The 22,707-nt window shown below is 40.1% G+C and overlaps 1 protein-coding gene across 1 annotated transcript; it reads left to right on the forward strand.

The window, feature by feature from the left end:
• Positions 1-13,370: 13,370 nt before the first annotated feature.
• GUN4 (protein GENOMES UNCOUPLED 4) lies at positions 13,371-14,296 on the forward strand. Its single transcript, XM_078994164.1, has one exon. The coding sequence runs from the start codon at positions 13,436-13,438 to the stop codon at positions 14,204-14,206; it is 771 nt and encodes a 256-aa protein (XP_078850290.1). The 5' UTR covers positions 13,371-13,435; the 3' UTR covers positions 14,207-14,296.
• Positions 14,297-22,707: the final 8,411 nt, after the last annotated feature.

Here is a 22,707-nt window from a genome sequence, read left to right on the forward strand (position 1 = left end):
TTGTATGTTCTTTTTATGTACGCTCACGGTTTAATGTTATCTATAACTTTCATTTAGATATATAAGGCTAAAAACTATTATATTGAAACTTCGTGTTTTTCGTTTAATCGTTGTTGCCGGTTTTGTCGGGAATTTTAGAATGGTTATAACTTCCTCGTTATAACTCGGATTTTTGTGTTATTTATATGTATGAAAACCTTGTTACGATTCCTACCACTTGATTTAACCCAACTAAGATTTTAGTAAAGTTATATTTTGACCTAAATTTTACTGGTTTTACATTACATTGTCTCTAAATATCGGGTTGTCACATCATTCCCCCGTTAGAGAGAATTTCATCCCAAAATTTGAGTTTAAGTAGAATTGATAATCATGCTACGGTTAGAAGTTTTATTTGCTCCTCGTGTTCTTAAGTGAACTCAGGTCCTCACTTGGCATTCCAGCGAACCTTTCACTATCGGGATACGACTTTGCTTCTTTCATTTGACTTCACTGGTGTGCTAACTTTTCTTGGTCGAATGTATGCTGAATTTTTGTGGTTTGTGATAGTATACCCTACAAGTGGTGTCTCCAAATCTTCAGAGCAATTTTCATTGCTCTTGACTCAAGATCATGTGTTGTATAGTTAACTTTTTGCGTCTTAAGCTGTCTTGAGGTATAGGCAGTGACCTTTCCTCTTGTATAAGAATGCAACCAAGATCTTGGTTGGATGCATCGCCTTTCACCATGAAATCTTCTATCCCCTTTGAGAAGGATAATATCGGTGCGGTGCACCAGGCTTACTTTAGTGTTTGGCCTGAAGAATCCTCTTCTGAAGAGTTTGTTAAGATCACTAGATGTCAGTTGTTCTCCTCTATTGGACAGTCCCTCTTGAAGTGTCCCATTACGCCACATAGATGGCATATTCGAGAGATTTCGACATTGGTGGTTGAAGTAATGTGTTGGATCCGAGTCATGCAGTAACGGATGGTGTGTCCCTTTTTATTGCAGTTTAAGCACTGCATTTTCTGACAAGGTCCATGATGATGATAGTTGCATTTGTTTCACTTTGGGATGTTGCCAGCATACTGTCTGAACGGGTTAGGGATAATTGGGATACTAGAAGAGATGGTAGTAGGAGGTACAAAAGTCGTGGCCGTGAAGGCTGCCACAGTTTGTTGTCTTTTGCTCGCCCCTTGGGGTGATTTGCCTTTAGCTTTAGCCCAGAACTTTTGTTTGTTATTCTTGGGCTTGGGATTTGGGGTGTCGTGGTAGTTTGTTGCTCGTTGAGGTACTTGATTGTTACTTGGATTGGAATTATCGTTTAACAATCCCGCTAACATTCACTTTGTTAGCGTTAAGGTGGATCAGAACAGCTGACACGGCAGCCGAGACTGCAGCCTGAAAGGTAGTTGCATCAATCTGAAGAGTTGGTGTTTGGTTGATGGGTTGATCGTTTTTCTTCGGCGACATGATTCTATTACACGGAAAGAAAAATGAATTTGTGAGCGAGTATGGTTGAACCTAGACGTAGTTTGATCGTTCATGTAAAGAATAGAAGTATGTTCTCGAAGGTTTGACCTACATCCCTATGATTCAGTCCCAGTATGGAATAGAAGTAAATTAATAGAATGGTCTCAGAATTCTTATCTTCCAAACCAGGGTATTATCGGTTGGTGGATAACATGATCCAACCTTTGAGAGAAACTTGGAAATGATCCCGGAGTTAAATTACCATAGTCCAATAACTTGACAAGATGGGGTTTTAGATAAACTCAAATGAAAGCATGATGAAAGCATTTGAACAAAGATTGAAACGGAAGTTAGCCGACTGTCGATATCATTGATGTTTAAGACGTAATATGTTTGGGGAATTGGCCTTGTTGTAGGTCTTACATCATATTCGGAGTAGAAAAGCCTTCTACAACATAAAGACTTAAATAGAAGTACTTACAGTACAAAGTAATTACATAGAAAGTACTACACAAAACATAGACAGGAAAACGGTATCTCCTACCGGTGACGGTAACCCCTATGGTGAACCCTTAGTTCGGTTAGTTGACGTTCCATATCAACCAGGTATCTCTGGTACACCCTTTGGCATACTTGGAGCTCTATGACTTCGGCTCGGGTTTCAGCTAGTGCTTGCAGCAGGGTCTCATGGTTTCTATCAGAACTCTCACTTGTGATCAAGGCGATTGGTGCGAATGGTATGCATTTTTGCATTGGTATTAACCTCTTTGATACATTAGAGAGCCGTCATGCCCTGAATTTCGTTTCGGGCAACTCTACGGATTAGTATTGGTAGAACTCTGTCCGCTGAGCTCCCTTTATTTACGTTGTAGAAGCTTCGGTCTCCATTAAACGGCATAGGTTGATCTTGCTCTTCGCTCCATGTTTCCACACATTCTACCCAAGGAGGTGTCGGGCCATGAAAAGTCGGACGAGGGTTAGGATTTGGAAATGGAGCTACCGGGGGTAGGTTCTCAACCTCGGGTTCGGAGTTATTAACATCTGAAAGGTTTTCAGTATGGTGATCATTCAAAGGGATTGGATGATCATTCTCGGGTTCTTCTTCAAACCCTCCAACATTTCCTTCGTTCGGAAGGTACAGGTTGCCGTGGGGATGGAGTCCAGCAACTATGTTTGTACGAGAATAGGGAGATAAGGATTGTCTAGAACTAAGGCACATAAGGTTGACATCAAAGTTAAACTATTGTATGCATAAAATACTCCTATAGTATTCTAAATGTTATGTTTGATTCTAAAGTTTATAAGTTTAGTAAGTTTTAGACTTGTTGTCCATTGTAGCTATCCCTTAGCATACACAGTTCGGCTCTCGGACAAATATAGTTGATCAGGCTATATTTATCCCAGTCCCGATTACATATCCCAATGCATACTTGTATTGCACAACTCATCTATAATACTTTTATATTGTTTTAATTATGACACTGACCCTGTTATTAATATGAAATGAATGCATGCCTACTTTACAAAAACTAAATAAATTTAATTTTAAAAGTATGACTCTTACTCAGAGTGTTTTTGCCCAGTTGTGTTTATAGTTGTATGTCAAAAATGGTTTTGATATACTTAGTTCACTATAAACAATGCTCTGATACCAATCTATCACACCCCCAAACTAGAACGACGGAAACGTTCGGGGGCGGAGGACGTCATGTCAAGTATCATAACAATTGAATAGTAAAGAAAGTACACACCACCATAATATAAATATATTTGAAAGGTTTACATGATTGTATGTGTTGCATATTTGCAAAAGAAATCAAATACAATATGGTGACCCAAAATATGTTACTAACACCAGCGCGTTAGTCTTCAAACGTAGTTGCTACTTGGTTTAGTGGTTTCCTGAGAATACAAGTTATTTCAAAGAAAAAGTGTCAACATTTAAGTTGGTGAGTTCATAAGTAGTGTTTTGAGGAAATGTATGCCATTCAAAAGTGCGTGTGTGTTCCAGAAAATCCGATATTTTCTTATGAGTGTATGAGATGAATATGAATGATTGTTGTATAAATTGTATGTACTTGAACCAGGAAAATCCCTTATTTTCCTAAAAGTGAAATGCAGTCTCAAATGACCAAGACCGTAAGTTGTAAGCAACTATGACATGCTCAAAAGAATGATGTTGTAAACCGTTATTGTACAAAATGAATGTATATGAACCAGGAAAATCCTATATTTTCCTAAATGTGAAATGCAGTCTCAAATTACCAAGACCGTAACCTGTAAGCAATTATGACATGCTAAAAAGAAGATGTATAGTTTTATTGTTAAGTAAAACTAGTTGTGGAAGTCTTTATCCTGAGTTTTTGATTATGCTGATAATACCCTAGAATATTTATTACCCCCCAAGAATGATTGAGTTATGTATTACTATATGCTTGAGTCATTGTTTCAGTGTGTTGTGAGTTCCTCATAACCATACTAGACGCAGTACGTATGTTGACATTTGTTACCCCTATTGACGGACTGTAGCTAACAGTCAGGGTGCGGAGTTGTCAGGCCCGTATAGATCTATACACACTTGTCACGCTCTCCCTCCAAGTGACTCTGGTTATAGGTGGGGACTTTCGTTTGGTACAAACAAAGCCATATGACACCACATGATTGCTAACAACGAGTTCACGATTAATATGATGAAAAATCGTTTGTATGAAATGATTTCCTTTTCTACCGTGTTACAAAGACGTGATGATGAGTTGAGTTTTCTTGTAAAAGCATCATGTTATAGTTGAAATGGTTACCCTTGATATGATGTAGTATGCAAACATATAAATAAAACATATTCCTATTTATAAAACATATTGTATCCCAAGAGGGTAAAGTTGTGTTGTGAGGTATTTTGCATGATAATAACTTCATAAAATAGTTAAAACAACAGTATGAAAAGTATAGCAAAAGATCGATGTTTCACACGATTTTAGTCATGTGTTTACTTGTATTCCTCCCCTTAAAATTGTATATAGACATTTACAAAACATTTGAAAACGTAGTTATATGGGTATGAACTCACCTGATTGATTGAAGAAAGCGAGATAAAAATCGAGTAGAACTTCGACTCAAAAAAGTTGATTTTCTCGGGATTCTCAGGAATCTCGGAAATCCCGGGAATCTCGGGAATGCGAAACCTTCCTTCGGGACTTGAAGGTTAAAACCGAGGCTTTGGGAGGGTCTCGGGGGCTTAAACACAGAGTTTCGGCGCGAGAAAGAAGGGAACTGAGCAATGAAACTCGGAGCCCTTGAAATCTATTTATAGGGGCATTTCTGGTGTGCCACGTCGTGGCTAAGGCTGGCCACGTCGTTGGGAGCACGTCTTATCCTCTTCCATTAATTGGACGCCCTCAGTCACTTGTCGGGTCGCGGCAAAACTGTGCCACGTCGTGGCAAACCTGACAGCCTCGGATTTCGGGCCTCAAACTTGTAAAACCCGTAACTTTCGCATACGAGCTCCATTTTCGACGTTCTTTATATGCACGCGTAGCTGAAAATATGCTCTACAACTCTCGTTTAGACTTCATTGGAAGATTTTGAATTTATTTTTAATTATTTATTTTTAACGGGCCGGGACACGAAAATTCCGTAAAAATCCATAACTTCTTCATCCGATGTCCGTTTTCGTCAGACTTTTCATCGTTGCAGTAATATTGTTGAGACCTTCGATTCTCATTTAGGTTGTTTTGGCCAAAAGTCTCTCGATCTCTATTTTAAGTTTTTATCTGTCTACTGTTATATCCATATCTTGGAAAAATCATAACTTCTTCATACGAAGTCAAATTTGGACGTTCTTTTTATGTACGCTCGCGGTTTAATGTAATTTACAACTTTCATTTAGGTATTTAAGGCTAAAAAATATTGTATTGAAACTTCGCGTTTTTCGTTTAATCGGTGTTGCCGGTTTTGTCGGGAATTTTAGAGTGGTTATAACTTCCTCGTTATAACTCGGATTTTTGTGTTCTTTATATGTATGAAAACCTTGTTACAATTCCTACCACTTGATTTAACCCAAATAAGATTTTAGTAAAGTTATATTTTGACCTAAATTTGACTGGTTTTATATTACATTGTCTCTAAATATCGGGTTGTCACAATTATCGATCATCGGTAGTGGATAACGGTTCTTGACCGTCAGCTTGTTCAACTCCTGGTAGTCGATACACATCCAGTGTGAACCATCTTTCTTCTTGACAATATGCATCGGATCTCCCATGATGAGCTGCTCAGTTTAATAAAATCCTTCCCCAGTAGCTCTTCGAGCTGTGAGGATAACTCTTGCATCTCAGGCTACGCAAGGAGATAAGGTGCCTTGGCAATAGGCGTCGCACCCAAAACCAAATTGATCCGGAACTACACTTGCCTCTCAGGAGGCAACCACGGTAACTCCTCGGGGAAAACATTTGGGAACTCACACATAACTAGAACATCGGAGATAGAACTTGGCCACTCTGTGGCAAGCCTCGTATCCATCACATATGCTAAAAAGCCCATACATCCTTGCTGTAAACTCTGCCTCGCACTGGCAGCAGAATAGAAAGTTGATCTAGATCTGGTCCCCTCGCCATACACAGTAAGCACTCCCCTACTAGGGTCTCGTATGGTCACCATATGACGCTTACAGTCAATCAAAGCTCCAAATCGTCTCAACTAGTCTATGCCCGCTATGACACATACATCACTCATCGCTATCGGTACCAGATTTATCGGTAACTAAACACCAATACACATCACCGAAATACATTGGTGGCAAAAACCACATGCTCGTCGGCTATAGAAACCATCAGTTGTCGACTCAACACCTCTCGTCTGACACTAATGTGACGACTAAATGCTAAAAACACAAAATATCGACTCGCACCAAAGTCAAATAACACCAAAGTAGGCACATAACTCACAAGGAAAGTACCTATATACAACACAATATAAGCATAAACAAATCTCAAAATAACATAAATAAAGAGATATGTACCAGCAACAACATCAGGTGGTGCGTGGACCTCCTCCACGGTTAACTGGAATGCTCTTCCACGAGCTCTCGGAGGCTCGGCCTTGCCCAGTCGGCCGTAAGTAACACGTAAAGTAGTAGGAGCAGCAGCCTGGGCTGATCCTTGAATGAGCTGGGGACACTCGGCGGCCCGTCTGGTTGTAGTGAAAGCAAACCAAAAATCCCTTGGGGCAGTCCCTCGCCATGTGCCCCTCCTTGCCACATTTGTAGCAAATCCCCACTTGGCAAGACCCCTCATGGCTCATGCCGCACTTCCTATAAGTGTGGCTCTTCTGGCCTCCAACTCTCAAATCAGTAGGCTTAGCCTGTTTTGTTTCCGGCTGTGACTGTACCGATCTCCTATCTTTCCCTTATTGCTCTCCCTCTTCCCTGATCTGAATCTCTAGCTCAATCTTTCTCCTCCTGGAATTGGTTTGCAACTTCTCAAATGTCTGATAAGACAAGTTCACCATGAACTCCCGAATGTCTCTCCTTAAGATGCTCAAATATCAACTCATACATGCCTTCTCATTGGACAAGTGCTCAGGGCAGAACAACGCCCTCTCATGAAACATCCTCATAATCTCAGTTACTGACTCTGTCTTCTGCTTGAGAGACAAAAACTCTTCTGCCAAACATTCCTTCTCTACCTGGGGAACATAATCATCTTGGAATAAGTTGGTGAACCTCTCCCAAGTCACAGCATCATGATCTGCAGGGGTAAAATCGGTCTTTAAAAACTTCCACCAGTCCTTCGCTCCCAAGTGAAGTTGGTCCAGCGCGAACCAGACTCTCAGATGCTCTAGAAATGAAAACTTATAGAAACACCCCTCAATGTCGGAGATCCATCTCATGGAAGCGATCAGATCTGGCGTCCCATCAAACTCTGGTGGCTTCGTGTTACTAAACTCACGAAACAACAACGAGTCACCTCCCTGTGGCATAGCTGCAACTATGGCCGCGGTGGCTACAACAGCAACAACGGCCTTTGTAACAGCAGCATATCGCTCATCGAATGTCTCAATCAACATGGCCCTAATAGACCCGAACATCTCTGGTATGGCCTCTGGGATATCTGCGGCCACCTCCTCATTAATGATCCTGCGTATCTTATAGTCATTGTTACCACTGCCCTGGGGGTTGTTGCAGGTAATCACCATATTGGCTATGAAATGCAAACACAAAATCATTAGAGGCTAGCTCAATACACACACACACACACACGAATACCCACCCCTACACGCTCCTTAGCGTCCGAAGATTCTTACTTGGGTCGCATATAGATCTGGTGTTTTCAGTCGTACGGGCCCAATAGTACCTTCCACACCAACCTGTAGCCGTCTCAAGTCCTCCTACTAGGATTCTAATTCATAGTACTTTATCCCTCAATGCTCATCTAGGTATCTCTCCTAGATTACTCAAAACTCTCTCTAAAGATTCATGGAATGTTTTTCCCTACTCAATACACATACAGAGCGAATAGCAGATATGATGAATCAATAGCATAACCTAGGCTAAGGCATCATCAATCAGGAAAATCTAGCCCTAATTTCTGAAGTACCTAGCATATCCTCTAGTATGCAGCTCTAATATATCATAATATAAACAAATAGTGGTATTGTGGGAAATCACTGTTTCTAGCTCTGGTTGATTGTACACACTGCTCCATCTCATTTTGTCTTTAAAGCTCTTAGTCGTTTGAAATAAACTAGTGTATCAATTGGCATATCATCCAAACATTTGAAATAAAACAGTGTATCAATTGGGATAAATCAGTCTATAACATCATAATAAATTTCCAATGGTGTGTACGATGCAGTCATCTCGAGCTCTTCCCTCTTGAACCAGAAGTCCCTAAAACATAAACCGAAAACTTTAAACACAAAGCTTATTGAGTTCCCCTAAAATACCGCATACCATATATATCAAGTAATAATCAGACACAACCCTAACCATATTCCAATAATATTGAGATACGGGCCCCGCTCACTCTCAGAAACGGGCTCCACCCAGTGAGATACGGGCCCCTCCCACACTCGGATCAAAATGAGATACGGGCCCCACCCATACTTATATAACGGGCCCGACCAATAGACATGCATATAAAAGCACATAAAAGTATCACACAGACACCAAGTATAACCACATAATCAACAAGGTTCTGCCTTAGTGTAACACCCAGTTTTGGAAGTACTCGGTTGCGGTCTTGGAGGCCAAGGGTATAGGCGATTCAGGTCTTTTATGGCTCTCAGGTCTTCTTCAGAAGGTTTTAGGCTTGGGGTGTGGCTACGAATGTAGGGCTTCCCGACACCTTTTCATGGATATAAAGTTCGTCGAAAACGAACTTAGAATGAGGGAGTTATAGCACTTTCAATTTATTGGCAATATTGGTCCCTAAAAGAGAAAAGAGGCAAGAAGGTATCATGCATCCAAGGTGGCCAACACGAAAGTATGCCCATCGTAAGTTGCGAATACGCCTAGTGTAGAGAACTAAGTGGACGCGGGTGTGGGAGGAGTACACCCAGTGTACGAGAAATATGCCCAACATACAATCAGAGTTCCTAAACACTAATTTTACGGCTAAGCACTATATAAAGAACATAATACACTAGATATCACCCCCCCCCCTCTCACTCTTAGACAGCCATCACGAAACCCTAATCCTTCCTTGAGTGTTCTTGGAGATTAGAAGGCCATTAAAGAGCATTTTGGTGTTGTGAAGCCACTTTGGTGTTGAAAAACAAGGTGGTGGTTCAAAGAAAAAGTTGTAGATCTGAGATTGTTGTTCCATTTCAAATCACCTTGAGGTATAAAGCCTTGAACTTTCCTCAAGTATGCTTAGATCTAGTGTAGTATGTTTTGGAACATTTTGGTCCCAAGTATAGGGCTTTATGGTTCAAACCCGATTCCTATGCTTATAGTTGCCACTCTCAGTGCTAAATGAGTCCCTAAGGCAGAAAGTTGTCATTTTGGATGTCTTATTGGGTCCATGCATGAGTTAAGATCACTTTCATGGAAATAGTATGCTATTTTGGAGTTTGGGCTTATTAGGGTCATGTAAACTCACCAAGTTAATGACTTTATAGATTAAGACGTTGAAAAGGACTTGGATCTGTGATAATTGTTTTTGGAATAGAGTATTATGTGCTTAATGGAAAAGTGACTTAACAGAGAAGTACGTTGTGCTTACATGCAGGTATGTGCAACGTACACGCCATGCAGCCTTTAGGCTTAGTGTACAGAGGAGTACGCCCTGCGTACTCATCGGATATGGGCTTGGCGTGTTTTGGGCCACGGATTGGGCTACACAATTGATTTTGGTTCATTGGGCCATTAGTGGGCTTGGGAAGCCTACCTAGTGTTGGGCCTTAGATATGGACCAAGTTGGACAAGGGGTAAAATGCTCATCTTATCCTAAGGAGAATTATTGGTTTTGAACTAATTGTTATTTTGGGTAATGGTAGCTCAGGGAGTCGAGAGATCAATAGTTCAAGATTCTGCCAGCTAACATCGAGGGGTTATACGCAGGATTCTACAGTCAGCTTGTGAGGTGAGTTTTCTCCAGTAGGAACGGGTCGAAGGCACCAATGTCGGCCCGTTTATGTATGTTAGTGTATACCGGATTTAGATCTGATACCGGGGTTAGCCCAATGTAGTTTATATTTTCCGTATTTCGGTCCGATGTCGGGCATGGCCCGAGGAAGGTTTATATGTATGTTTCCAAACTACGGTTCAATACCGGGTGGTACCCGAGGAAGGAATGCATGTTTAGTTATACTTGTTTTCTTTGTGATATTTGTATGTGCCTAGTTGTGAGATGAGTGTGTGTAGGGGCCCATATCTCATCACTAGTTGAGTGTGGATGGGGTTTCGTATCTCATTATTAGCAGAGTATGGGTGGGGCCCAAATAGGCGGGGAGTTGAGACTAACAGTTATAGTGTTGTGTTTGTTTGTTATGTACTAGCTTGATTATGATTATATATTTGTATGTGCACGGAAGGCGGGGCCTAGTAGAAATATATTTTTATACCAAGCGGGGCTCGATGCTAGGCAGGGCCTGATGCTGGATTTGTTTGATGGCAGGTGGGGTCCGAAGTAGCGGGCTAGGCCCAGTGTTTGCAGTATGTGATTATGTGTATGGTGTATGGTAGTTTGGGGAGACTCACTAAGCTTCGTGCTTAGAGTTTTCAGTTTTGGTTTCAGATACTTCGACTAGCAAGGGGAAGAGCTCGGGATGATTGCATGGCACACATCATAGTTTTCAGCATGGGATATTTTAGACTCTGATATTTTAATACATGGTTTTGATACGGTATTTTGATATGATGTTTGAGATACACGATTTAGGATTTTTATTATGTTATTTATGAGTTATGGGTTTTCTTTAATGGTTTAAAACGAAATTTTTGGACTGTATTTTTTGGGATGTTACACTTGGTGCCTCAGACCTGCTGAACTTGGTGAGAAGAGTCACCTTGAATGCTGAATGATATTTGGATAAATCCCAGGCCCCGAAAACAGTTCTACTCAACCCCTAAACAGAAACAATTCCTTAGATACCGATCCATACTTCAAAAACCATAAAAGGTCAAACTTGGTCAAACTCAAAGTCAAAGTTAACGCTCTGAGTTGACTCAACTCGTTATGTTATCCTTCAACTCGCTGAGTTTCCATGAATCACCGAATCACGATATTTCGAATCAACTCATCGTGTTTCCCTTTAACTCGTCGAGTTCCTCCCTTTTCAACAGAATCGGGACAATACCAAACCAACTCACTGAGTTCCCTTATGAACTCGTCGAGTTCATTAGTCTGCCAACCCACTTAATGCATTAAGCCATGAATCTTCAAAACAAAGCTCTATCTTCCAGATCTAGACTAATAATGCATCTAGAAGGTTAAAGTTTCCAACTTTACCCATGAAGAACCACCCTAAAGGCATTAAGCTCAAACCCTAATCCTAAAAGTCTTATGTCTTAATACAAAAACCACCATATCTTCAAGATAGAGTTGATGAACACATATCTGGACCTTAAAGGCTAAAAGGTCACATAAAGTCTTCAACTTTACTCACATGCATGGCTAAAAGAAGCTTAATAAGCCAAAACAAAGGCTTAGAAGGTGCATGAAGCTCTTAGAGCCATAAAGTTGGCACCTTTATGCCATGAAAGCTCCTTAAGACCTTGGATCTAAAAGGTTTTGTCCATATAGGACGTCCAATTCCCAATGACCACTTTTTTTGGACAAAAACAAGCAAAAGAACATTAAGACGAAGATCTAAGTAACTACAAAGCAAGGTTGAGAATTTTTACCAGAAAGATGTTGAAAATGAAGCAAGGATTCTGGATCTAATAGCTCCTTCTTGTATCTCCAAGCTCCCCTTTCTTCTAATGGCTTCAAGCACACACAACACACAAAAAAATGGCTCGCAATCACTCAAAGACGCCTTAGGGTATCGAGGTTAGGGTTTAGGACAGTGGAGCCCGGAAATCAAGCCAACTTATGGGGCTTAAGTTGTTTAAATAAGGTGCAAAACCCCGAAATTAGGGTTTCATTTCTTCGAACCAATTTATCGAGTTGAGACCTCCCAACTCGTCCAGTTGGTCACTTAAAATACATGGTCCAAAACATCTAAACACGACGAGTTAGGGGTCACCAACTCGTCGAGTTGTTCTATAAAAATGAATAATTTATAAGTTTAAATACATACTAGGAATTAAACGTTACAAACAAGGTTTGAATATGATGAAAAATAAAAGATGATGTTAATATGTATAGTAGTTAAGAAAATATTATTTATTTTAAATTTTAAAAAAACATATTTATATTTTCAAAAGTGTATTTTTTTTTTTTTTTGTAAAATGTTTTTTTTTTTAAATTAACCTATGTGTTTAAAATGATAAAAAAACAAAGCCCCGACACCTCTCTCTCTAATCGGTATCAAAATGCCGAATTCACCAACCGAGCATGGCATGCCAGGTCCACCTCACCTCCGTGGAGCCTTTGCCGAGACCAATCTATGTAGTTTAATGGTATTTTTTGACCACTAAAAATATTCAATAACGAATAGTCTCAAAATATGATTAAACATGTTCTAAATCATATTAGTTATTTATTATTGAAGCTATTAGCGGTCATTTTACACTAAAAACAACCTCTATTTCCCAAATAGTTTGCAGTTCTTAAAAAAAATGAAATAAAAGGGTCTATTTGTTTCTCGTTAACCAAATGTCCAAAAATATTATTATTTGTTTCAAAGTACAATGAAACTGTGGAAGTGGGTCAAGATTGAAAAGTGTCGGGTATGTGGTAATGACGTGAGGAGAGTGATATGGCAAATCCACCCTCACCCAAATTCAACCAATCGCATTACACCATTCTACTCCCCTTTCATTCATTTCTTATCTCCATTATCTTAGCCAATCCTATTCTTTACTTAAAGTACATCTACACCCCCTAACTTCTTATACAGTCACAAATGGTGAAATTATAAAAAGCAAATATATTTCACCCTTTTTTTTATCTAGTTAAATGATTAATCCTTATAATTATCATAATACATTTATATATTATCAATATGTTATTTTCAAATACAATCGGTTGTGTTAATAGTATTTGTATACTTTTGATCACACTTAATAAAAGTTATGGTTTCCTCACTAAGATAACAATAGTGAGTCCAATAAACATATAATAATATATCATATATTTTAATTTCTTTTGTTAGCTATTATGTATAATTCCCATATTGTAACAATATTTCCTCTTAAAAGAAGAAATTTAAATAAACTTGTTAGAAGGGCTGAATAGTATTATCTCCATATTTTAGGGGTGTATTTGAAAATGATTGTCATCATTCCTAGTTCCTATTCTACTTGTAACGACCTCCTTTCTTCCCTTTGATGTCATAAACCCCCCCTTTTTACTCTCTCTCTCTCTCTCTCTCTCCGATGGCCACCAATTCTCTTCAATCTTTGAACTACCGCCACCACACTCCGCCAATTGGTCGGCGGCAGTCACTAGAATGTCCACCGCTGCTATCATTTAATATCAAATCAAACAATACTAATAATCCTACACTCTCTATCTCATCCGCCGTAAAAACCTTCTCTATGTCCTCCACAACCTCCACTTCCTCCACCACCGCCGCCCAATCAACCTCCTTTGACCTCCTCAAAAGTCTCCTCGCCGCAAACGATTTCCGAGAAGCCGACAACGAAACCCGGCGTCTCCTCATCGCACTCGCCGGCGAAGCAGCACAGAAACGCGGGTACGTTTTCTTCTCCGAAGTACAATTCATAGCAGAATCAGATCTGAAAACAATAGACGAACTATGGAGGAATCACAGCAACAATAAATTCGGGTACAGCGTCCAGAAACGATTGTGGGAGAAATCAAACAGAGATTTCACAACATTGTTTATAAAACTTGGGTGGATGAAGAAACTCGACACTGAAGTCTTACAATACAACTACAGAGCTTTCCCAGATGAATTCATGTGGGAATTGACTGAGGAAACACCAGAAGGCCATCTGCCATTGACGAATGCACTAAGAGGGACGCAGTTGTTCAGCTACATTCTAACTCACCCTGCATTTGCAGAAGAAGAAAGCGCCATTGAAGAAGAAGTGGAGAAGAAGGAAGAAGAAAGAGATAAGGGAGGGTTGTCAAAACCACAGCCACTTGGCAAAGGAGTGTTCAAACCTGATTATAGTTTTTAATGGAAAAAGTAAAATATGGTTTGTAATATTTGTCCAAATGCACGGGGACACTGACAAATATTTATATTAAAATATCTACCTTTGCTTTTCTCTCTCGTATTATTTGCTTTTAGAGCTTGTACATTTATTGAATTTATATTAATGGCCTTATATAAATCTTTATGAAATTTTAGTTATAATTAGAATGTAATTATATAATGTTTTAATTTACTTTTTTTACGCAAATGAAAAATAATAATAATAAAAGGTGGTTACAAAACCGGAATCGATGCTATTGTTTCTGGTTCCGGTTCCTACAAATAGGAATGTAACATTGGTTTTTAGGTATTAACCTTTTAGCATTCTAATTATTTAAGTTGTGATTTTGATTGGCCACGACACACTGATGGAGATACATCACGATGCAGCCACATTATTTAAGTGGTGGCGTGGTTAAAGTTTAGCAACAACGTAATGGGTTTGATATACAAAACATTAGAAGCATCGGGATTTGAGCATATTTAATGCATACTTCCCTATGGTTTCGGTCTATACATCAATCTCCACCCCAAAGAATACTATCCTCATAACCCTATCCTCAAATTTGACATTGTGTATGTGTGTTTTGTGCTCTCTTTTGTGAAGATCCAAGAGTAAAAAGCTTAAAGCAAGTTTGTGGTGTGAGATTTATTGGTGTTCCAGCAAAGCAATCATCTTCTATACCTTTTGTGAGTTTAAAGTTCCCACCTTTTGTAGAACAATAAATATGATCTACGGATTCTATATTAAATAACGTGAATTGAATGACAAGAACAAAGATCAAAATAGTGTTGAATGCTTTGATTCTAAAAGCTCTAAAAGAGTTCCAAGAAGACTTCTCTGTAAGAGTTATGTAGGGCGACAAAATGTTAACCTTCATCGATACAAGCATGCACTATAAATAGTCTAACCCTAGCCATACACAACCGTAAATGGACATGCCTAAACCGGTAAATAAGACTATATTAGTACATATATTTGACACAATATATTTATAACCAAACAATCTCCCCATTTGTGTCAAATAAGCAAGGAGTTCATCTATGATTGTTGTCTTTTCTGCACCTTGAATAATTTCGACATCAAATTCAAAAGGGTGTTTCTGAAAACTATGTACCACTTGATCATATCTGAGAAGCATTTCTGACCAGCATCATTGTTTGCTTTACAAGCTTCGGTTAATCCATGAGGTAGTTCAGAGCAGCGGTTGGGTGTACGTTTTTGTCTAGCAAGAAGAACATACTCCTCTGAACCGTTTGATTATTCTTCTATTGGTACACAACACTCCAATTGTCTTTTCGGATTTTGCCTAGCTTCATCTTATGGAGATCCTTCGATTCCTCCTCAGGTTTCAGAATCGGCTTTTTCTTCAGAACATATGTTATTTCTACATCCATCTTTGCAATCTCATGAATGTAACAAATAAGCATCCTCTTCAAATGAGCTACGATCGGCTCGTACTTCTGTTCATCTTTGGACAAAATTAAGAACAAAGAAATCCAATCGTATAGATTCATACATGGTAAATCAGCAAGTGTAAATTCATCTTCCGATCGACTTGTTCCTCGAAATCCTTTGAACTTGATGCTTATGAAGTTTTCAGTCGGAACAGGTGCATAAACCTTCACAACAACAATCTTCTGTAAACTCCATATTTTGAATTGAGGCTTTCCATACTTAAGATACAAAGAGAAGAGCATATGATTAACATCATAGCCAGAAAGTAGAGCTCACTCAATCTTTTCGAAGCGTCTGAACAGAAATTCCTAGGAGTGATCGGAGAATCAAGTTTAGAGTCAATAGTATTATCTATCTCAAGCGATACCGAAGGCTCCAACCAGTGAGTGTGTGGTTCATCAACTGCTTCCTTTTGAATTCTTTCCAATGTCCATGGAGGAAAGAGCGACTTCTGAGTTTCGAGGGTGACTTTCGTAACTTTAGCTTCCATTTCTTGATCTTCTAACTCTTTCGAATTTGCAATAGATAATCAAGTTATGTATCACTCTTCTTGATCCTTAGGATTCGGTTTCGGTTTTTGCATAGTTTCACTAGTTAGTTCACCAGTATTTTGCTTGGGTTTGTCTTTGATATCTCCCCTTTGTTTCGGAAGAGCATCATGTTCCGAAAACCTTCAATTCTGTTGAGCATCGAAAAAACTGGTTTGAGTTTGTATGCAAGATGTTGTCGTACCGAGATTGTGAGCAGTGAATCACGAGTGTCTACCAGGCTTCGCAGATATTGATTGATCTCCAAAACACAATTCTTAATAACAATTTTCTATAATTCCATGTTGTGACATCCCCATTTTCACGGCCAGAAAAGACCGGTTTTGTTTATGCTTTATAAAAATCAGAGTATCTCTTTTAAGAAAAACGTTGCAGAATTTGTTCCCAGTAAAACATGATAAATACGTTATCAAAGCATTTCCGAGGAAAAGTATTTTTATTCATTTTAAAACATTTGGGATGTCATTGTCAATACAAAAACATAAGCATAAACGGAACTTACATTCATTATCACTAGTGATTTACATCTCCTTAATCTCTCAGTGTAATGTGACATCATAACAACACATGTGATATAAATAAACTGAGTGGATCAGGTTGGGAAACCTGGTGAGTACATAGGGTTTTCAACCCACAATAATATAATTATTATGTTTAACAAACAAACAATCAACCCAATTACCCATCCTCATTATCTTCTTTACTCTTAAGGATCTACCCTAAAAATCAACTATTCCTCATTCATTCATTCCTAAAGATTATCCTAAGGAATCGGCAAGAAATCCATCGTTGCCACGGTTTACACAACGGGCACTAAGTCTGTAACGCCCGTTTATTTAAATAAATTAATAAAAGTAAGTCCCAGACTAATTTGTGAAGAAATTTAGCAGTTAAGGGTTAAAAGTGTAAGTTCTAGATTAGTTTTGTAAGTATTTATGAAGGCAAAGACTAAATGGTACTTTATGGGACTTCATTTGAAGAATTTTAGATGCTAAGGGGCTGATTTGGAAATTTTAGGAATGAATTATAAAGAGATTTTTGGAGATAAGGGCAATATAGTAAATTTCGGATTTAATTTGAAAGGATTTCATGGGAAGGGACCAAAAATGTAATTATGGGGAAATAGTTATTTTTGGACGCGTATATAGTCTCTTAGCAGCCAACCCTAACCCTAAACCCTTCCTTATGATGCAGCCGCCACCCCCCCCCCCCCCTCATGAGCCTCACAACCGTCGTCCATGGAGCACCTCAGTCGCCGCTTGCATCATCGGGTCCAGCAGCCACTCTATCTGCCGGTTGTCGTGTCGTCTAATGCCACTGTCACGTCTCCCTTGTCGCCAGTGACGTCGAGAATCGCTGGAGGATGGTTGATGATAGAAGGGGTATGTCATCATCGTCAGATGATCGTGAGCCGTCGGAATTGTAAGGAAAAATGAAGAAAACTCATCACCACCACCTTTTGCCGCCATTCCGCCGCCTTTAGCTACCATCTCCGGCGGTAGTGGGCTTTCGGGTGCGTTTAGATTGATGATTGAAGTGCTTTTGGTGTTGCGTTGGCGTAAGATCATAACCATCACCACCACGAGGTGGTGGCTGCCGCCACGAGCCACCACCGGCCACCACTAGGGTGGTTGTGTGTGTGTGTTAGAATAGTTAGTGTATGTGTTTATTTGTGGATTAAAATCTTGTGGTTGTAATTAGCAAAAGGTGTAATGAAAAGAACCATAACCACCAACATAGGGTGGTGGCCGCCGCCGTGAGCCGCCATCAAACACCACTACCCGAGGTGGTAGTGGGTGGTGCCCCACTAACCAAACCCTAATGGACTTAGAGATTGGTGTTGGGCCTATTGGGCCATATTTGGGTGGAAGACCCTAATTGTTAGCATTTGGGCCTTGGACCTTTTTGGACCCACTTTTGGGCCATTGGGATTGGATTGTGAATTAAGCCCAAACTATTCCATCCCATTTATCTAGTAGAGTAAAGAACTTAATGGACTAAGTCCTTAATGGGCTAATTGAGAAAATACTAACATTTGAGAAATTATCAGGACACACACTCAGGAATTATTTAATAAGTGAAATACTAAATAATAATCATTGGTAGAAATTAATCTAAGCAATAATGGACTTAATGGATTAAGTCCTTAGTGGGTTAAGCCCTTAATGGGTTAAGTGAGAAACACTTAAACTTAATTATTATTTTATGAGAAACCCTAATTTCACTTAGGCTTTGTGTTGGGCCATCCAAGAATAATTAAATAGACTAGAGTAATTAGTTGGGCTCTAGGGTAAGACCCATATGAAGGATTGGGCCCAATTTGGAAAATTGGGCCATAGTTTGGGCCTAGATGGTTGTACGATATTAGGCCCTTAGAATGAGACATGTCGGACCGGACTGAGCAATTGGGCCTTAAGGGAAGTCCATGTGGAGGTTTGGGCCCAATTTGGAAAATTGGGCCATATTTTGGGCTTTGATCCCTAGTTGACTTTGGGCCTATGGATTGGACTTGGGGCTTGGGTAAGCCAAGCTTGGGGTAATGTAGTAATTATCTAAAGTATGTAATTATAGCTATGTAGTGGAACCTAATTATTAATTGGGTGTTATTTTGATATTGACAGATCGGGAATCTGTCATCTAGTGATTGGGGTCGAGTCTGCGGGACTTTAGCAGTGTGGGATTGAGTCTGCGGGACTTCAGCAGTGTGAGGTGAGTTTCCTTCCAGTGGGAACGGGTCTACGGCCATAATGCCGACCCGTCTAGTTAACAGTCAGTCTCGGACTTCGGTCTGATGCAGTAGATCAGAGTGCTTGATGTCTTTGTGATTCAAGCATGTCTATGTGTTATGTGTTCCGGACTTCGGTCCGATGCAGTATGAAGTATATGTGTTTATGCTAATTGATGTGTTATGCTATGCTATGTTCATTCAGTTCCGGACTTCGATCCGATACAGTCAGTTCCGGTCTTCGGTCCGATGCAGTTAGTTCCAAACTTCGGTCCGATGCATGGGGATAAGGTCTGATGCATAGGGCAAGGCCCTAGTTAGTTTTCGGACTTTGGTCCGATGCAGTTTCCGGATTTCGGTCTGATGCAGTGGGCAGGGCCCAATATGTGCTTATTATGTTATTGTGTGGTATGTGGTAGTTTGGGGGAGCTCACTAAGCTTTGTGCTTACAGTTTCAGTTTTGGTTTCAGGTACTCAATTTTCAAAAGAGGCGCTCAGGAAGATTGCAGTGCACACACCATTTGTTCAGCCTGGGATGTTTATACTCTGATATAGTTGATAGTTGTTATAATATTTTGAGATACATTGCGTATGATTTTTATATGAGGTTTATCGACTATGGTTTTTATTATTAAATTGAACGAAATTTTCAGACTGTATTTTTGGGATGTTACAAGTTGGTATCAGAGCCTTGGTTTGAGGGATTCGAGCGCACTCCCGAGTGTGTCTGAACTCAAACTAAGGAAGTGGTATTAAGTTTTCAAGGGGAAAACCATGGTTACAAAAGAATTTTGAAAATAGAAAATAATTTTAGAAAAAGTATAAAGAAAAGAGTTCTAGAAAAAGCAAAAAGAGTTTTGAAAAGAGAAAATGGTGTGGTGCATGTAATCAGCCGAGCTCAAGTAAGTACTCCCAAATTACCCATGCAAGTTTATGTTATGATTATCAATTTCAGTTTCAGTAGAACAGCATGCTAGAATAGGACTAAGGATTTAGGAGGATGTCTTATGTGCCTGCTATATGTGTTCTAGCTTTATGAGAATTGCATGCTAGTATTGAGTAGACAGTAATAGGATAGCTTGTATAGGTTATGCCTGATAGTATGAGTTTAACATTGTATGCTACTACAGTTTCTTGTTATGAGGACATATTTTTCATGAGTAGTTTCCTGTGTCTGAATGCTGCTTGCTTTGTGCTTGGTGGGACTGTGAGTGATGGGAGTTATTCATTAGGTGAATACGTCACATCACATGTAATCAGGGTTGAATAATCTCAGAGTATTGGATTTGGCCCTATTGCGAAACTCTCGTCTGAGTCTAACCATTGTAGGGACGAGTCTTTTACTCGAAGGATTATATGAGCCTCATCACATGTGATGGTATTCAGATGATGGGTAATTGGCATTACAAGGAGGCCTTCAGCAGCTGAGGATTGGTTTGGGTGGAGTCATAGATTTACCTAGGGCAAGCCTAGGATGAGATTAGTATGAGAAAAATAGTGGTAGTAGAAGGGACTTGGAGGAGTTAAGGCAGTTCTTGAGGAAAGTACGGATAGATGTCGAAGGTAGTATGGGCCCGTACTACTGAAAGCAGAGGATCCGTACTCGAATCAAGGAAGGCTGAGATGAAACCAGGGAACTTGTAGTGTGTGAGATCCCTCGAGTTTGGATAAGTATTGTGATGTTAGTGATGGTATATTGCCAAGTATAGTGATGCTATGTGGTAGACCAGATGGTAGTTCTGGTGTCGACGAGGGATCAGGCTCGAACTCTGTAGTAGGGCAGCTCGATGATCAGATGAAGGTGTTCATTCCATATGAGGTTATGCGCAGTATCATTGACCAGACTCCTATGATCCTCAGTATAATCAAGGAGGGCATTATAGAGATTTGTGATGAGAGGCCGAGCACTTTCTGCACTGAGGTTGCAGACATGATAGGGACCCGTAGGTTGATGTTTCGGGAATTCAGAGTTTGTGAAGCTTCAGATTGTCATGGGGGTTAGGGACCCCATTGTTAGCAGCAGATGAGTGGCATATGTCGCCAACATTTTTCGTACTAGACGTCTCAAAAGGTGACAAGATCTGACTTGCTTCCTATATCTTGAGGGATAGAGCACGAGATTGATACGAAAAGGTTGGTAGTGAGTTGAGTAATGATGCGGTTGATGCTATGTCATGGGATGACTTTCAGACTAGATTCTGGGCAGAGTGTGCCCAGACTTTTGAGGCGTGGAAGTTGGCGCAAGAGTTGTTAGATCTCCACCAGACGACTGAGATTGTGCCAGAGATCACTACCAAGTCTCGAGAAAGAGCGTATATGGTACCGCAGTATGCAGCAGATCAGGAAATGAATAAGGTAAGTTATCAGAACATACTGTAGAATGATAGCAGGGAGATCGTGAGTATCTAAGGGTGCAAGACCCTTAAAGATATGAATTCTAGAGCTTGAGAAAGGGATATGGACTTGGAGCACATGGGTAAGAGGGAACCAGAGCAATTGATTATATAGAAGGGTCTCGAGAGGAGACCCAAGATTTCAGATTAGCTTTCGAGAGACCAGCAGGACCAGATTCGGCGGAGCACTTGCGGGAGTAGGAGAGTACAGTGTCATCTTGGTTTATTCCAAGACTGAGGAGTAGCATGAGAAGCACCTGAGGGAGGTGCTAGAGACTTTAAGGAGGGAGAGAATTTTCTCAAGGTTCTCTAATTGTGAGTTCTGGTTGCGCGGGGTGCAATTTCTTGGGCACCTTGTCAATCAGAAAAATATTCTAGTCGATCCGACCAAGATAGAGGCCGTGATGCAGTGGGAGATTCTGAGGTCTCCAATTGAGATTCAGAGCTTCCTGGGTCCAACGGGTTATTACCGGAGATTTATTCGGATTTTTTTAGAAGTTGTGTGATCTTTTGGATTAGCTGGTGTTGAACCCTAGCACGGATAAGCGTGATTTCTAGCATATTGGTCACGGGTGCTGAGAAGGATTGGGAATTCTTCCAGTCTAGTATGCTGTAAGGCATTAGCTGAATCAAAGTGGGGGAGAATCGCCCAAGGATTCAGAAGCGGGAACAGTTTTAAGACTAGAATAAGTTTTGCATCCTTGTCAGGAAGGAAGAAAACTTGAGCGGCTGTATGGTTTGATGATAGTGTGAGATGGAAGTTTGGAAAAAATTGCCAATAAGGAGATCGCGTTCCCGTAATGTTTTCTAGCAAGCCTTAGGGAATCCGGTTGGGGATTCCAGTCAGGACACGAGTTCAGCTGAGTATAGGTCAAGTGCGTGTTCGACCCAGTCAGATAGTGTTAGAGTGTTGTAAGTCTGCGGGTGTAGTCGTAGCATTCACAAGTAGCCAGATAGTGTTAGAGTGTTGTAAGTCTGCGGGAGTAGCCGTAGCATTCACTAGCAGCAGATAGTGATAAAGTGCTGTAAGTCTACGGGTGTAGTCGTAGCATTCACTAAGTTATTAGATAGCGTGAGTGCGTCATTAGGACTCGGGAAGGACAATAGTACCCACCAGTTTGGGTATAGCATTGAGGATATGGAAATCCACATATTGGGTTTCGTAGTTTCCCAGACGGATTAGACAGGGTTAAGCCAGTGATAAGATTGTAGAAGTGCCACTACAAAGATGAGAGCAAGGAAGCAGTGGATTGTTTAAGGTCATTTATGACATGAGGCTACCAATGGTCATGTAGCAATCACTTTTAGCCTTGGGTTTGGTGACATCAGGATTCGACGTATGGACTTGATCAGTTAGAT

This window comes from Lactuca saligna, chromosome 1 (genome assembly GCF_052625555.1).
Source record: "Lactuca saligna cultivar CGN05327 chromosome 1, ASM5262555v1, whole genome shotgun sequence".
In the NCBI taxonomy this organism is placed as follows: domain Eukaryota; kingdom Viridiplantae; phylum Streptophyta; class Magnoliopsida; order Asterales; family Asteraceae; genus Lactuca; species Lactuca saligna.

Coding starts and splice junctions, on each gene's coding strand:
- GUN4 (XM_078994164.1), top strand. CDS start 13,436: ATGGCCACCAATTCTCTTCAATCTTTGAACTACCGCCACCACACTCCG.